The sequence below is a fragment of the Acartia tonsa genome, chromosome 4 (genome assembly GCF_053477335.1).
Source record: "Acartia tonsa isolate MP-2025a chromosome 4, ASM5347733v1, whole genome shotgun sequence".
Taxonomy (NCBI): Eukaryota; Metazoa; Arthropoda; class Copepoda; order Calanoida; family Acartiidae; genus Acartia; species Acartia tonsa.
In genome coordinates this window covers 20,527,829-20,546,338 of record NC_137263.1, presented here as the reverse complement: position 1 = coordinate 20,546,338, position 18,510 = coordinate 20,527,829, and the positions used below count along the sequence as shown (strand labels likewise).

The 18,510-nt window shown below is 32.2% G+C and overlaps 2 protein-coding genes across 5 annotated transcripts; both read left to right on the top strand.

Moving 5' to 3' along the window:
* On the top strand, nt 1-6,328 carry hd (humpty dumpty). Its single transcript, XM_080156841.1, has 8 exons — nt 1-399; nt 509-663; nt 1,012-1,109; nt 1,658-1,885; nt 2,181-2,398; nt 3,514-3,792; nt 4,232-4,346; nt 5,399-6,328. The coding sequence occupies exons 1-8, from the start codon at nt 36-38 to the stop codon at nt 5,661-5,663; spliced, it is 1,722 nt and encodes a 573-aa protein (XP_080012967.1). The 5' UTR covers nt 1-35; the 3' UTR covers nt 5,664-6,328.
* On the top strand, nt 6,304-15,264 carry Usp12-46 (Ubiquitin-specific protease 12/46). Of its 4 annotated transcripts, none has more exons than XM_080156855.1 (12): nt 6,304-6,385; nt 6,980-7,091; nt 7,508-7,582; nt 7,910-8,041; nt 8,445-8,486; nt 8,862-9,089; nt 9,666-9,758; nt 11,635-11,733; nt 12,586-12,684; nt 13,585-13,709; nt 14,017-14,230; nt 14,932-15,264. In XM_080156855.1, the coding sequence occupies exons 1-11, from the start codon at nt 6,372-6,374 to the stop codon at nt 14,189-14,191; spliced, it is 1,194 nt and encodes a 397-aa protein (XP_080012981.1). In that variant the 5' UTR covers nt 6,304-6,371; the 3' UTR covers nt 14,192-14,230; nt 14,932-15,264. The 4 variants fall into 4 exon arrangements, with proteins under 4 accessions (XP_080012981.1, XP_080012984.1, XP_080012983.1 ...); XM_080156858.1 differs by having other exon boundaries at nt 14,017-14,225; nt 15,013-15,262; XM_080156857.1 differs by having other exon boundaries at nt 15,013-15,262.
* Nucleotides 15,265-18,510: the final 3,246 nt, after the last annotated feature.

Below are 18,510 nucleotides of genomic sequence, written 5' to 3'. Positions count from 1 at the left end.
TCTTGATTTAATCAACGAAGGGATTATTTGCAGGTATGGCTGAAAATGTCAGCTTTGCAGAACCAAAGAAAACCTTCAAACTTCGGAAGGGTCCAGTCAAAAAATGCTCAACAGGCTCTCCAAGCTTAAACACATCCCTACCAGTATCATCAACAATTTCTAACACTTCCACACCACCTCCTACACAACAGAGCAACAGTGGAGTCAAGCGGCGCAATCCCTTTTCAACTGTTGATAATGTAAACGACGACAAACGGCAACGTTTAAGTGATATTAATGTACAGTTTAATTCGCCAGGAGAATTATCCAAGCAGCGTTTCATTTCTGAAACTGCTTCGCCCCTAACTGGTTCAAGATCTCAAGGTGCTGTTCAAAATAATGCCTCAAGTCATCTTCAAGGTTTGTGTTACTTTATTTCCTGATACCATTTTTCATATTAAAAATTACCGATTTGTTTTTATGCATGGCATTTAATGAGATAATAATGATAAATTACTTTCTCTTATAGATTCCAGACCTCTGTCAGATCTTCCAATAGATTGGTCTTTGAAAAACCGGGTGACATATGTGAGCCCCCACCCCTGGCTGTGGAGCGAACATCTTTCCAGTGTTCAGGTTGCCAGCTCCGTTACATCCAGTGTCAGATGTCTCGAAATATCAAAGGTGGATAATTTTTTGCCTTTTACATTTTTGTGGTTGAATTAACATTATTTAAAATAAATTGTTAGTTATAAATATAATATATACCTAACTTGCGATAAAGTTGATAGCATTATCATAGAGCTAATCTTTGTAAAATATCCTTTTGTATTATTAAGACAACCAACCTCTTGATGAGGAAACGTTATCAAAAACGTTATAGATATGAGGAAAATTTCTTCGTTAAATAGGAATAAGTTATGCATTCTGGTCAATTTATTATGTACCTCTCAATACGTGCTAGCCTTTAATTATTATTCTCATTAGGTACCTAGAGAATATATTTATCTTATTAAATTGTAAAATATTCAGGGAAAACATTGTTTGGACACATCAGCAACGTCTCAGTTCTATTCAAATTGTCATTACTGGCAGTTTCCATCTCTTCCCGGTGTCACACTTTTTCCAAGGTAACATTTCAGTTTCTCTATAATTCAATATAACAAAGTAGCTTGACACTGTTACTTTATTGATCCTTTCAGTTTGTCTCCTTTAATGTATGTTAATACAGGGCTAATAAGTCTAAAATCCACAGAAATACATAGAATAGGTTACAAAACCCCTGTCAAAGATAAAAGATAAAAATTTTTTGAGTAGCTCCTAAAAACTGCAGATTATATTAGATAGTATATGCACTATAGCTAGAAAATTAGGGTATTGTCGGTTTCGTGACTTCGCCTCTTAAGGGGCGTTTTGTCGTGTTTTCTCCTATTTCTAGCCCTGCTGGGGCAATCATTAACACTTACCGAACCAAACCTAAAATAACTTATCAAAAGCTACTGTGAAAATATGACGAAACGCCCCTGAAGAAGAACCGATAATACCCAAAAAATACACCATTGATATATTTTCGGAGCTTTTCAAATGCTCTATACTATTATAAATCTAGGATCATTATGTCATTTTAATAACGTTATCCATACTTTGTCACGGAACTTTACATGTTTTTATATTTTAGATTTCGCCAAACAAGACTAGATAAGATCAACCTAGGCCAGGAGATTCATCGTGGTGCCATCTCTGAATGGATTCACAGCCTGCAGTCTGTGTACCAGCTGGTAAAGGCTGGTCAGTGTCCATATTTCTACGTGTGCACCCAGCTGTTTACCTGCCTGTTCAGGGCTGCAGGTGTGGCTGGCTCACAGCAAATTCTAGCTCTTATGACTCCTACTACACATGGATTAAGGAATATAGTTAGAAATTAAATAGATATATCATATTATTGCCATTTATAAAGATTGAAAATAATGTACCTACCTAGCCACTTTATGTTTTATTTTCTATAATATTTCCTCTTCTCTCTTCATATACCTTAGGATAGTTACTATAATTTCTAGATGTTTTGTTAAACTGCCAGCCTTATATACATATAAGAAAAGCAAATGTTTTATTCAGTATTTTAAAAAATATATTTGATAGGTACCTACCTAAATATTTATTATTGTGATAAACTTAAATTTCTAAACTTATGTGTACAACAGAAAAGCACTCGGAGCCGAAGATGTTGAATTTACAATGCCTCTTAAAAAGGAAGATCCCGACGAAGGGGGAGAGGGTGGGGGTGGCAATGGAGATGAGGAGAAGAACAAGACAGAGGAAGGTGATTGTGATATAGAGAAGGAGAAAGAGAAGGCTGTGTTAAGGGGCGGAGCAGATGATATTTTGGAGAGTCTGGGCATTGAGGCGGATTCATTACCAGGTATCAGTGTTTTATGGGCTTTACAGTTAAACTGTTTTTAACCTATTTTTGAATGGATGGTCAAAAATATACTAGGACACCTATAGAATCAGACTGCAGAGCCCAAATTTGAATTAAGTCCCCAATAAACTTTTTTTGGGGGATTTAAAAATTAATTGTTAATGTTGCTCTGGTCATTTTGACTAGAGCAAAAGGTCTTTTTACTCGGGGTAATATTGTAGCTTTTAGAACAATTTATATAATTCACTTTATATTGATACAATAAAAAAAACATTACTCTGTTCAATGGAAATATTTTTTTTCTAAAACAATTAATTTCATTGAAAAATCTAACATATACAATAAAACATATAATTCTGAAGTCTGAACCAATAAGAAGTCTTCTTTCATTTCAATTCTTTACATTTCAAACAAGAGTGTTTTCACAAAGTGACTTATTTCCAATGTAGTTAAATAATTTTTATTTAATTAAAATGAAAAGAATGAAAACCATACACATAAAAGATACATACTTTTAAAAAATATTTTAAAAAATAAGTTTGAATAATCTTATATTATATCATATTTGTATATGCGACAAAAATAAATTTGTTGTATTGCATAAACATTTGTTGTCATCTCAATTTATTTAACCCTTTACAGCCAATTTTTATGTGTTTTAAATAAGTGATAGAAAACAAACATGATAATGTTAATTCATTGATATGTTGCAATGAATTAACTTTTTAATGAATTAATTTAGATGAAATCAAAAGGCCTAATTTTACTCTATACCAGAATACAATATTTATGAAGCAAAACACTCTAAAAGCTATGAATTTTAACCAAATAAAAAAAGACCTTTTGCTCTTAATTCAAATTTAGGCTCTGCAGTTCGATTCTACTGGTGTCATAGTATATTTTTGATATATGTTTTAAAAATAGGTTAAAAACAGTTTAATCTGTGGGCTTTACAGTTTCCATTAATCATTATATAATCTGACCTGAGCTCTTTTGAATTATCTTTTTTTACTATAATTAATTTGTGGAATATTTCCTGTACAATTTAAAATATGTCGTTATCTATCATTACTTTTTTATTTCTTGATGACTTACTCCCTTTTTTTTAAATTCAGGTTTCGCCACAAGCACTACAGCTTTAAAGAACACGGCCCAGAGTAAAGTTGTGTTGGATGGTCGGTCAGACTCGCTTGTCTTCATCGAGGGTGTTGAGTGTCAATCCTTGCTGAACTACCTGCTGAACGCGAAGCTGAGCCAGGGGCCGAATGAGTTGCCACCCACAATTCTGGCACCTGTTGCTTTTCCTGGCGCCACAATGAAGTCTCTGAAGATAAAGGAGCATACTATTGGTGGCAGGGCCGGTCACCCTAAGGCTTTCCAGATAGATGTAACAGGTCAGTAGGGGTAGGAATTTAAATCAGAATTTTTTTATAAAATTTTTTGTTACGCACTTACTCTAACTGTACATCATGATATGGTTAGAATTATCTATAATATTTCTATATTACAGTTTCGTGTTCCTTCTTGAAATCATAGTTATTGCAGATGCTAGTGTTATTATAGAACAATCAATAGGGGGGGATGGGGTGTTCTCACACTTTTGCGTAAACAGAGAGTATAGGCTTTGTCTTACCTAGATTATTTGACAAAAATTTTTTTTTCTGAAATAAATGGAAACTACATCCTAAAAGGAAACTTTTTCGCCAAATAATCTTTCCTCTCACTACTAAGACAAAGCCTATTTTCCCTGTTTACGCAAAAGTTTTAGAACTTAACCCTCCCCCCCCTTCCTTGTCAATGCTTATTTCTAATGGTGTTAGCTTTTTTATTTAGGTCCAATTCTTCCACACACATTCCAATGTTTAACTCAATTATCCGCCCAGTACAACAAAGATTTCACTGTCAAAACTAGAACACAAGAAGATACACTTAGTCTTACTGTTTTCAGGTTATATTTATTAAATTTTTTTTATCATCTAAAAAGATCAAATGAAACAGAGAAAACAAGCTAACTATATTTATATTTATATTTTAAAACAAGGATGACAACATCCATAAGTAGCGAAGCTAAAAAAGTATGAACTTTATTGCTGTTTCATAAAAAAAACATTAAACTAAAAAATCACGAAACCTTGTAAGATTTCGTGAAAATCATATAAACGATCTAGCACCTCAACAAATTAGCAAATTTCAATAAAATTTTGTAGGGATAAGTAAATTGTGAACTTATTTTATCCCTAAAAATATCAGCCGTCTATCTAAAATAGGAGTACAGAAAATCATAAAAACCTAAAAATCTAGGAATCAAACTAGCACCCCAACCAATAAGCAAATCTCGATAAAAATTAACAAAAGTATGCAAAATATGAAAGTATTTAATCCCTGAAATTTCAGCCGGCTATGTTGTATAGGAGTTTATAAAATCATGAAAACTTAAAAATGTAGGAATCAATCTAGCACCCCAACTAACTGATGAATCTTAATGAAACTTGGTGAAAATATGAAGAATGTTAACATAGATAATCCCTGAAAATTTCAGCTCTCTATCTTTCATAGCAGCTGAGAAAATCACGTTTCCCCCTTTCTTTCTCAGACGGACGGACGGACGGACATTTCGAATTATACAGTAGCTTCGCTACTAAAAACTGTCTGGGTAATCTTATTACATAATCTGGTCGATATCTTCTGAATTTATTGTTTTTTCCATTTTAGATAAGATTCACATTGGTCTCAGGATAGTTTTAGGCTAGTTATATTTATAGATTTAAGTCTTGGGATTGATTTAGGGTATTTTTCTGCCCCTCTCTACCCTTCGAATACAGTGCCCTTTGATGCCGAAGGCACTGCAGAACTTTTAGTACCTACCTTTTTTATGAAACTGTCATATTTTTTTTCAGGATGTCTTAATATAGTCTGCTCCTAATCTAAAATGCCACAATTATTTTTATGTGCATTTAAGACAAAGTTTTTATTTAAACTAATGCGCGTTACTTTTTGTAGTGTTCCCGAGTCATGTCAGGGTCAGGCAGCCTTCGCGTCCGCCAATCTCAATGATTGCGGGCTCTCAGAGCGGATGCTGGCCAAGATAGCCAGAGGAGAGAAGACTTACAGTGCTAGCTCACAGGACAGGATCATCAGACACCTGGTGGTCAAGGAGGACAGGTTCAAGCTTATCCATGAAGTTGTTGGTCCAGCTGGGGGAGGTAGTAATGTTGGTGGCAACACTGCTGATGGGAGCATAGGTGTGGAAGGGGCTGCCATTTAACAACAAGCAAATAAACAGAAATATGACAAACAATATGACGAATTTAACTGCAAGCAAAATTAAATACTTGAAAATTCAATATCGACAATTAAAACAACTTTACATTTTTATTTTTATTTGAAAGATTTTTATTTTACTGAATCTTCTTAAAATGAATAGTTTAAAACTCTTTTGTTTCCATTTATAAGTTAGTAACGACACACAAAAGAAGTTATCTTTATTTTTTTTTTTTGCTGTTCAATATCTGTTTTTAAATAACAAAAAGATGATATTTTTAAAGAGGCTTTTTGTTTCTTAAGATAAAATTATAATATAATCTGATCCAATAATTAACACATTTTTAAAACTTTTGTATTATATCATACGTAACAATTAAATGATTAAATAACAAAGTGCCTGAAAATTATTTTAAACTTTGCTGTGAAAAAAAACCTGTATTAAAGTAAACAATACGCTTATTCTATGTATATTTGAAGAAAAGAACTTTTATTTGGTGAAAAAAATTATACTTATTTTAAAACTACAAATTAATTTTAGAAGCCTGAATTTTGATTTCATTCTCATAATTTCAAAATAAGACTTAACATTAATATTTTTTGCCTAATTAAGATAGAACATGAAAATTTGTGATCATAGTAATAATAATAAACTGAAAATATTTCAGATTTGAAATGGTTTAAAGAAAGTGGGACCTTTTGAATTGCATGTATGTCTGATATAAGGTATAATTTTTTTAGTAATGAAGCTACTTTATAACTCACTTTGTCTGTCCCTCATCCAATCTTTAACGCTATGGGGGAAATTTGGATGTCTTTCTGTCGGCCATGCTTTAAAAAACATAAACTTTTTAAAGGTTTGGTGTTTTCTTTTAATTTTTTTATATTATCTATCTTTTTATTCTTTGCTATGACAATTCAACTGTGTCCTTTTATCAAATTTACCATGGAGCGACTAAATCTTTATATAACGTTACATAAACCCAGGACTTTTGAAAACCATTATTTTTTTTTATGACCAGCTTCAGAAATTTTTTTTTCAGGCCGACTATTATAGAAATATTGCGATTTCAAAAGTTTTGTTAACTATCAGGAAAAGTGATAGGCTTATACCATGTACCATGGGTGTCAACATAGTTTCTAATAAGTTTATATTTACTACAGGAGAAGGATCAGTGACAGGCTGATACCTTGTACCATGGGTGTCAACATAGTTTCTAATAAGTTTATATTTTCTATCAGGAGAAGGATCAGTGACAGGCTGATACCTTGTACCATGGGTGTCAACATAGTTTCTAATAAGTTTATATTTTCTATCAGGAGAAGGATCAGTGACAGGCTGATACCATGTACCATGGGGTCAACAGCCAGTCAGCTAGAAAAGGATATTGGCTCGGATCAGTTTCCACAGAATGAGCATTACTTCGGACTGGTAATTTTTTTTTTCTAATGTGTGTGTGTTTTTTCAAAAGGAATGTATTTTTTAAAGATTTTGAGTGTATCGTTAATCACAAAGAAAAGCATCTAAATCAAGGACGTCCAAGGTTTTTTTTTGTTAAGGGAAAGGGGGGGGGTTGAGGTTTTGTGTGCACCCCTATACATCCTTAGACTTTCTATATACATAGATAAAGGATACTGTTCGTTTTTTAAGATCCTGTACATTAAAGCAACTGTTTTGTCTAATTTTAACGTTGTAATACTGTCTTTATTTCGCAAAACTTTATTTGAACTTGAATTGATGTTTAAACAAGCAAGATTTTTTTTCTTTTTATCTATTTATAATTTGGTAAATTTTTATTGTCTCTTAAAAATGTTTGAGAACATTTTTTATGAATTTATTATCTTTAGGTTAACTTTGGCAACACTTGTTATTCCAACTCTGTTCTTCAGGCGTTATTCTTCTGTAAACCATTCAGAGAAAAGGTAATAAAATAATTAGAAAGAGATATTTTAAATGAAAAATATTTAATCACGTAACTTAGGTAGGTAATTCAGTATTTTAGTGATTCCTTACAAGGGGGGGGGGGGGAGGAGCATTGTTCTGTTTACTATTCTAGTCCCCAAAGTTTAGTAATATTTTCAGAAAAAATAATGATACCCCCTGTCCACCCCCTTTACCCCATCCCCTACCTTTCTACTTGACAAACGAACTGACCAATAAATGATGTCCTTGTTAGCAACTTAATTGATGACAAACTTTTCTCTCGTATTTCCACGTATATTCTAAATATTATCATTGTTGTATTGCAGGTGCTAGAGTATAAAGCGAAGAATAAGCGGCCGAAAGAGTCGTTGTTATCCTTGTTAGCCGACCTGTTCCACAGTATTGTTACGCAGAAGAGACGAGTCGGATCCATTGCACCAAAGAAATTTATCGCAAGGAATATATTTTCTCATTTTTAAGTCCTAATCTTGCAATTTTTTTTTGTTACAATGATATGTGCTTTGCCTTATGCCTCTAGGGATTCGCCATAAGTAAGTGAGAAGTATTTTTGTCTTAAAATGGAAAAGCGAAAAATGGGATAAAAAGAGTTAATTCTCTGGGGGCTATTTATCTTTGAAAGGTTGGCCTACCTTTCTTCAAAGTAATTATAAAAAAAACAGCTTAGTGTCTCCATGTAGGTAAATAACCCAGAAACTAAAACCTAATCTGTCTATCTGTTAGCCAGAAATTTAATTTGTTACATTGAAATAATCATAACAAATAAAAAACTTCACAAAATATTTTTTTTACTGTGATAGTATTTTGAAAGTTAAAAATGAAAATATACTTTTTTCTTACAGGTTAAGGAAAGAAAAGACTTCGTTTGATAATTACAATCAACATGTAAGTTATTTTATAATTTTAATAATTTTCATTTGCACTTGAATGAGTAAATTTCGAGAACTACAGATTTGACTAAAACTTTAATCTTTTCATTGAGATGATTTATGAACAACACAATAATGTTATTTTTCCCCCTTTCTCAAAAACAATTTTTTATAGGTAGCTCTATTGAATGTTTAGTCTTAGGATTATGGTGGTTAAATTAATATGACCTTAATATATCAATCTACTCTAGACTAAATATTTTATTTAAGGGAAAGGTTAGGTAACTATTTTTTCATTTTCATATACTAAAACAAATTTAAAATAGGTAATTTTAGCATATTTGTAGATCAACAGTTCAGAAGTTAAATAGTTACCGAATGAATATTTCAGGATGCTCACGAATTCCTCAACTTTCTGATCAATCACGTGAACGAAATTTTGCTAGCAGAGCAGGGCAAGAAGGAGGGGGCTGCCGACTCCGCCAGGAAGACGGACGGAGCCGACGGGGAGGAGAGCGCGGAGGGAGATGGGGGAAGCTGTTCCACTGGCTCCCTGGGGGGAGGTAGCCAGCAACAGTCGTCACAAACTAGTCAGACCTGGATATGTGATATATTTCAGGTGATAATCTACTTAATTTCAACTATGTATACAAAATATGAGGAAGTTTTAATCAAGTAGGGAGGAGACAATAAGCTGAATATTACGCTTGTCCCAAAAGTTTTATAATAACTTTCACTTATTTGTTGGCTCAACAGTTTTGAGGACTTTTATTTAATTTTGATTGGTTGGTTCCTTAAGTTGAGTGTCCAAACGTTTCAGCCATTAATTGTAATCAACAGAAGGGGTAATTGGGGAATCGGGATGTCCTACATCAATTTATCAGCCATTGTCTTATCCCTTTAGATCCCTGAGTTTTAGTTTAGAATTTAGTATATTTCAGGAAACGTGTTAAAGTTTCGTTGGATTTTTTTATGCCCTATTGTTAAGTTCCCTTTATTAGGTTGGCTTTAATTAGAACTTAGGATCTATCAAACACTTCCATAGTAACGTACCTAATTAATAGGAAGCCTTTAATTCCAAGACTGAAGTTTAAAGATATCAAACAGCCTAAACCATAAGCTGAGTGGTTTGCAAGATATCAACGGACAAACAAACAAAAAACATTAAGAGTTTTTCTTATAAGTTTATTTTCAGGGCATATTCACGAGTGAGACTCGGTGCTTGAACTGTGAAACAATTACCTCCAAGGATGAGGACTTCTTCGAACTTAGCATCAATATTGACCAGGTACATGCAATAACATTTACAAACAGTGAAAGCACAGTTCATAACTGTAAAGGTTAAGTTTGAAATTTTCAATCTTGACTAGACCAAAGTCATCTAGCTGATACAAGATGTGTAGATTTCATTTCTGGCAACCCAAAAATACAACAAAATCAAAATTTTGAGAAAACTAAGATTAAAAATATCTAGTTCAAATTTTATTCCCTGGGAGCTCACACTTACTCATGATAAGACAGGGTGGGGAAAAACCCAGGGTTTTTTAAAAAAGCCCAACCCAACCCATAAAAACCCTTAAAACCCTGGGTTTTATTGGGTTTTTTTCGGGTTTTATTGGGTTTTTTGATTTAGGAGTCAAATACATTTGATATATTGATGAAATATTAATGTTTATGTTGTTGTAGGTAAAAGGTAAGCAAGATTTCACAATAAACAAGATAGATAATGAAAACAACTGGCATTTCGATCAATTATAAACCCTTATTTGCAACGGTGCACAAAATATTCTATTAAGGGGAAGGGGAGGTTAAAAGCTTCAAAACATGGAACCTCCTCCTCTATTCCTAAGCTGTCAACACCCCCCCCCCCCCTCCCAGAAATTATTAAGGTATTCCCCTTTTTACATCCCCTTAATAAAACCCTCTGCACGCCACTGTAACTATTTCCTTTCATAAATTGTTATGTTTTAGTTTAAAAATCAATTACGATTATGTAATTTACACAATTTATACCTATATCATCAATTCAGTAGGTAGCAAAGCGTTTTCTGAAATTAAGTTTTGAGAGAAAGTAATTTCATAAACATTTGAACAATAAGTAGAGCATCATTTTTATAAGGGGGGGTGGGGGGTTAATGCAACCATCTCGTAATCAATGATTAAATGGCACTTAGAATTCGAATTTGGATCTAAAACTTTTCATGAGTAATCCTTGGTAGGTCTATTTTCCCTAAGTCGAACAAAAAGTTGGAAAAAGTAACGGCTGGCGGCTCAGCCGTTTAGCCGTTTTTTGCCTATTTTGAGGGCAAATTCATCATTAATTACGTAGGAATCAACTTTTTAAAACATATTTTGGTTTAATTCATGTTAAATGATAGCAATAACCATTTTTAAAATTTCTAGTTCCTACAGCAACCGGCTAGAAACGTTTGATAAGGTTTTTGAGCGACAAAAAGTATTATGTGGAGATAGGTTTTGTGACTAATTTGCTCTTAAGATAGCCTAAAAATGGCAAAACATCTGAGCTGCCAGTCGTTAGCCATTACTTTTCCAACTTTTTGTTCGATTTAGGGAAAAAAGACTTACCAAGGATTATTCATGCAAAATTTCAGATCAAAATTCGAATTCTAAGTGCCATTTAATCATTGATTACGAGATGGTTGCATTAACATCCCCCCCCTCCCCCTACTTTTTTTTTTTTTTCGTTTTTTAGGTAAAATTTGCTTTAAAATGTTATTAGATCCTAGTCTTTGAGTAAATAGAGGTTTAATTGGTAAATTTTAACGTGAAATTTCAATGTTTTTTCAAAAACCCAAAAAACCTTGGGTTTTTTTTCAATGGGTTTTTTAAAAAACCCTGGGTGGGTTTTTTTGGGTGGGTTTTTTGTATTCCCACCCTGTGATAAGATAAACAAAAATTCTTATTTTTTAATCCTTTTACAAGTTTTTTTTTTTATAAATCACCCTATATATGATTATTGAATGCTTAATTCGCATGACCTTAGCAAAGCAGTTAATAAAAATGTCCCTGAAAATGAGTTTTGTTACACTGGTTTTAATTTTAGTTTTTCATTTTAATATCCGCGGAATCTTATATTTTTCATTTTAATAGCCACGGAAAGCTGTCTGTAATACGATACAATAAAATAACTATAATCTGTCTAGAATACATCAATCAGCAGTTGCCTACGGAGTTTCTCCAAGTTGGAAACTTTGAGTGGAGCTGATAACAAATTCAAATGTGATACATGCCGTTCTTATCAGGTACAACTCTTCATATAAAAGTACTCTGCGCTTTGAATTGCAGTGTAATGCGCTCAATCGCCTTGGATATTAAGTAAGGTAACATCCAATAGACCAAATCTTTGATTGCACGACCTTTGTCTAGAAGTCCTAACTGAGGATGGTGATGAGTTGCGTCAGGGGCGTCGTGGCTCAGTGGTTACACACTGTGCTACGGTGGTGAGTGTTCGAGTTCAATTCTCCATTTGTTGACTCGAATTTCTCTTCGCAACAATCACGCAACTTCCCCTGGTTGTGTAAGAAGGGGATTATTGAGTAAGTTTGGATACTTAATAGTCACGTACATAATATCAGTACTTTCCTTATCCCAAGCTCCTCTGCGGAGAGCGTCATTCATTACGGTGACTTAATTTGGGACACCTGCCAACCTCGGCGAGGGTGAGGTAATAATGAGTAGCTCTCATGAGATAGCGGTTCAAGTCATAATGTGCTTGAACGTGGAGCTTGATAGCCCTAGTGGCTATACAAAAGTATCTCAACCTACTCCATGACTACTTAGGTCCAAACCCTAAGAAACTATGGCTAATCAATCAATCAATCAATGAGTTGCGTCTGTTTTGGGCCAAGGCATTTCAACATCTCTAACTATTTATGTCGCGCACCTTACATAGCCGTGCTAGGAACCATTTTTAGTTATGACGCGTTAGCGGGCCGAGATTCAAACATATCACCTGCCCGACACAGAGCGGATGCGCAACGTGTTACGCAACAGCCACGGGTTAACCGAACGTAGTTAAAACTCGGAACTCATCCAATAAACCCTCTGCACTAAGATGCCTAATATTATATATATATTTCTATCGTTAATTTTAGGAGGCTCACAAGCGTATAAGGATAAAAAGACTTCCCACCATCCTTGCAATTCACCTCAAGAGGTTCAAGTTTGTAGAACAATACAACAGAATGATAAAGGTAACAAAATTTAATTTCCTAAAAACTTTTTAAATATTCTCTCGATCAGATCTTCCAATCTAAAAACACGTCCCAGCTAGACCCGTCTACCTTCAGAGCCATTCCTTCTCCTTAAGTTACAGAACCATTTAGCCGATTATACCTAGATTTACCTCATTTTAAAAACAGTTTCCCAGTTTTGGCATTTTTTATAACATTTCACTACAGATGGGTCAATTTTGTTTATCATTTTTTCGGATATATACATTTAGATATATAAGTTGGAAGGAATTTTAATGTTAGAGGGAGATTTGAAATCTGCATCAAACATTAAGGATTTTTATAAAATTCTATTTTGTATGATTATTTATTTATCTAAAAGCGGAAATACAATTTAAGTTAATAAATTTTGACCAATAGGATAGGTGGATTGGAAACTACCTGCGCTCTAATTGGTTGAATGATGTGCAACACTTAAGCTTCTCCTATCAGAGCGAAGATAATTTTCAATCCACCAATCAAAATTATTTAACTTAAATTGTATTTCCGCTTTTAGATAAAGAATTATACAAAAAACGAATTTTATAAAAAAAAAATCCTTAAAATTTGATGCAGATTTCAAATCTCCCTTTTCTTGTCTCCAAAGATCCCTGAATATTTTAGAAGTATCAAGAAATATTTTTGATATTATGGCATTGAAACCGATTATTATCCGCTGGATTAAAACCGGTTCTCAGCCATACTAAAAAAACCATGTATAGCAACGTTTACAGACAATTTACCACGAATATTAAAATGAAAATTAAAAATTATTACTAGTTTTGTTCTTATACTTTTTCATTTTTAATATCCGCGGAAAGCTGTCTGTAATAAATATTCATCTACTTGCTACATTGTTGTTTAATTGATCTCTGTGTGCAGGTGTCCCACCGTGTTGTGTTCCCTCTTGAGTTGAGGCTGTACAATACCTCAGATGACTGCCAGAATCCAGACAGACTGTATGATCTGGTAGCCGCGGTTATTCACTGTGGCACCGGCCCTAACAGGTATTATACATTACATTTACTCCTTAGGAAAGTAAGTTTCTTCTATGTTTTTTTAATCAATCAGAAATTAAATTTTTATGAAGCCAGTTTTAAAGTTTATTTTTTGCTCAAAAGTACACCCACGAAGTATTTTTAAGTACTTAAATACCTAATGAAAATTAAAAATTATCTCTTGTTTTTTTTATGTTGTAATCTTTTTTTTTACAAATTACATGTTTTAATACTTTAGATTCATATAATTTTTTTTTCTTTTTATATGAAAACCTTTTATTATTATGTAAAGATTCACATTATTTTCTAATTTCAGGGGTCACTATATTTCTATAGTAAAAAGTTATGGCTTTTGGTTGCTATTTGACGATGACGTCGTCGACAAAATTGATCCAACCACTATCGAGGACTTTTATGGTCTCACTACAGACATTCAGAAATCTTCAGAAACCGGTTACATCCTGTTTTACCAGTCACGTGATCCTGTATAGAAATAGATATAATAGTGATACTGGTCCTGTTTTGGTCAGGTGATCAAGTATACTTCTGTCATGTGATCAAGTGTAGAACTAGTTCTGTCCTATGATCAAGTATAGAACTAGTTTTGTCATGTGATGAAGTATAGAACTAGTTCTGTCATGTGATCAAGTATAGAATTAGTTCTGTCATGTGATCAAGTATAGAACTAGTTGTGTTATGTGATCAAGTATAGAACTAGTTGTGTTATGTGATCAAGTATAGAACTAGTTTTGTAATGTGATCAAGTATAGAACTAGTTCTGTCATTTGATCAAGGATAGAACTAGTTCTGTCATGTGATCAAGTATATAAATAGTTTTTTTTATGGGATCAAGTATAGAACTAGTTCTGTCATGTGATCTAATATAGAACTAGTTTTATTATGGGATTAAGTGTAGAACTAGTTCTGTCATGTGATCAAGGATAGAATTAGTTCTGTCGTGTGATTAAGTATAGAACTAATTGTGTCATGTGATCAAGTATAGAACTAGTTCTGTCATGTGATCAAGTATAGAACTAGTTCTGTCATGTGATCAACTTATCAAGTGTAGAACTAGTTCTGTCATGTGATCCAGTACAGAACCAGTTCTGTAATGGGATCAAGAATAGAACTAGTTCTGTCATGTGATCATGTATAGAACTAGATCTGCCATGTGATCAGATACAGAACTAGTTCTATCATGTGATCAAGTATAGAACCAGTTCTATAATAGGATTAAGTATAGAACTAGTTTTGACATGTGATCACGTAAAGAACAGGTTCCATGTTCATGTTGTGACCATTTTATTTTTAGCTCAGAAATTACAGCTTCGAGCAGTTGATTTTTTATGTTCTTCAAATTTGTTTCTTTAAAGTGTGGTTTTAAAACCTAAGAAAAATAATATTTTTTGACTTTTGAAAAATAGTTATAAACTGTCAGTTGTAGTTCTCATACTATTTATCTTTTGATTTTCTTTAAGATATAATATACCTATTCATAAATAAAAGTAATTAGAACTTTGGCCTAAATTTATTAGGATAGAGACATCATAAAATTTGGCTGATTTAGTAGGTAAAATATTATTTATTTTAAAAATGTTCTTTTTAAAATGATATATTTTTTACATTAGCTTTTGCATTGGTTATCTTTGGTTAAGAAATTAATATTTAAAGCTTAAAATAGGTATTAACAACAAAAAATTGGACATGTAATTTTTGTATAAATTAGGATCATTTTAAACTAAAAGGGGACTATCAACGAAAAAGAGCAAGTGATTCTAAGCACCATCCAGCAGTGATTCTAAATTTTTTTTTTGTGAATATACTAGGATTATGTCTAATTTCGTTATATCGATTTAAAAAGTTTAGGTTCACCATGGTTTTATATGAATAAAACTTTGAAATGTTAGACATTTTTTGATTAAATATCATCAAGTGTTCTGTTGAGTTTAAACTGTTATGGCACATTAGTAAACTTGTTTGATGAAAAATGTCAATTTAGAAAAAGGGATGGTAACTTGTAATATTTTAAACAGTTTTATTAGTGTACTTTCGTAATTTATAGCTTTTGATTGTGTTTTGGCATACTATTTTATTTGAAATTTTAAACTCAACAAAACATTTTATGATATTTTGTCAAAAAATGTTTAACATTTCAAAGTTTTGTTTATAGAAAACCATGGTGAAGCTTAATTTTTTTAGTCTATATAACGATATTAAACATAACCCTAGTATATTCACAAAAAAAAAACATTTAGAATCACAGTTGGAAGGTGCTTAGAATCACTTGCTCTAGTTCGTGGATAGTCCCCTTTTTCATAGTATTGCCTCCTTTGGTTAAAACTGCACTTAATAATCATTTATATTATTCATAAGTATTGTAATTTTTAAGATTTAAATTTTCTTATAATTTGTATCAATTTATCTTGGTACCTTTCTAATTTGAGCTTGTTATTTATAAATTATTATTGTATGTACTATTGTATTTTCATAATATTTTTTTTCTTCACAAATTAAATTCTAACCCTAAATTTTAAAGTGGGATTCTTTCAGTTATTTATATTAAATGGGGGGTGAGCTCTTAAAAGATTTTAGCGGTTGGTTTGAGGGGTGGAGTAACTCCGCAGTTGCTGCTCTGAATTTAATTAAGAGTTCAACCCCCTTTCTATTATTTGTCAATCAAAGAAAATTTTGTTAGTTAATTTTTATTAGAAATTAATAATTTTTAACTAAAAAAAATATTTGTAGTTGTGATATTTTCATCATTGTTTTTGTTATACATATTTGTCAAATTATAATAGATTAGAAAAAAATAAGACAAAAAGAGGGGGATGGAGGGGGTAGGCAAATCAGCTAATTTTTGAAATTCAGTAAGCAACAAAAAAAACTTTTTTAAATTCTACTAAATTGACAAAAGTTTAATCTGGCGCCAATTTCGGTTTGTGTTTAAATTCAGTTGGGAGGGAGAGGCATTGGTCTGTATATTGCACTAGTCCCCAAAGTGTTATGATGTTTTCTTATTCGATGGCTCAATAACTTTGGAGAAGTTTTTGAATTTTCATTGGTTGGTTCATTAAATTGATTGTCCAATCGTTCAACCACTAATTGTAATCTACAGAAGGGGTACTTTTGTGTATTAGCATTTGGGATGTACATCAATTTATCGGCCATTGTCTTATCCCTTTAGATCACTGGTTTAAATTGTATGTAGTACTATCGTATATTTACCATAAAAGCATATTTTTTGTGTAAATTTTTCTTTTTTTGACAAAAATTGTATAAAAAAATTATCTAGCCTAATAAATAGTTCTTATTACTATATTAAACAAATAATAAGTTTTACCTGCTTCCGTTTAAGTAAATTTTAAACTAAATTTTTTTCTAACTTAAAATAAATCCAAGATTAAAATATTTCTTATAAAAATAATAAATCTGACAAAATCGTCGTTTTGTGATGGTTTTCAATCCAATTATGTAATCTTTTAATATTATTTATCATTAGTTGATGTATTTGATTATTTTGTTTTAATTTATTGCTTCTACTAGATATTGTTATATTAAACAATAAAAGCTATTAATATTGTAAGTTTTTCTCAAAATTAAAAAACAACAACAAGGACGACAACACCCAGAAAAGCGAAGGTCCTAGGTTTTAAGAAAGGGATAATTTGTACATAAAGTGAGGAGTAGGTTGCGCTGAAAATCCGTAAATGTGTGAGTTTTAAGGCTTAAAAATAGTAGTAGAACGGTAATATTCACTAAATATGTGTATTTCTTAATGAAAAGAACTATAGACACTTTTTAACTTAAAACTCATAACCTTTACGGATTTTTAGCACAACCTACTCCTCCCTTTATCGTCCATTAAGATACCTGGACTGATAATCCAGTTTGTCCCCTTAACTATTTAACTATTACAGCATGGTATACCATAATATTTATAGAGTTGCTTTCCTCCTATTATTTAGATCTCGATATTGCATAAGAGTATAAGGCACGATAATTTTGCTTTATTATTTATAATCTGAAGGATATTCGAGATGCATTCTACGATACGTAAAAGCAACAATATTTAATATATTTAATAATATAACTTCCAATGCCCAACTTTTTTTAGCAGCCGCAGAAAAATGTCAAAGATTGATTGAATATGCTGACCAAAATGGATATACAATATAAGAGGATATTATGATATGAGGTTGCTAACATGGACCTCATTTATTGGCCAGTTCGTTCATCTAGGAGGGGGTGGATTGGGATTATCTATTTTTTTAGCCAGCTGCGATTATAATTTACTAGGATGCATGAAAATCTGGTGTAAGATCCAAATAATAATATATCAATTATTTATTCGAGTTTCTGTGATAACACTAGCATAGTTGTTGAATTCTTAATATTTTTCGGATATCCTCCCGCAGAAAGAGAGTGTAAGTAAGAGAGGAAGAGAGATTGGAGAGAGTGAGGATGTTGTAAAACACATGATTTTCAAAAAAAAGGTGTTATGGGGCAATTCAGTGGATTATTTCTATGGGTATTTTTAAAGACCATGTGATTTTAGTAAAAGTGATAATGGCTGATATATTGCCATCATGCCGTTATGAGGACTACTGTACCTGATCATTACGTTGACCTTATGTCCAATGCATTTATGAGTATCATAGAACTAACATATAACGCAATTCTAATAACAATATGTGTTTATTTAACATGATAGGTGCGCTAATAATACTTTGATTTAAAATTATTACCAAAAAAACAGACATACAAACCTCTTAATTTTTATTTATAGGGTAGTTGTGTTACATCAATTAAA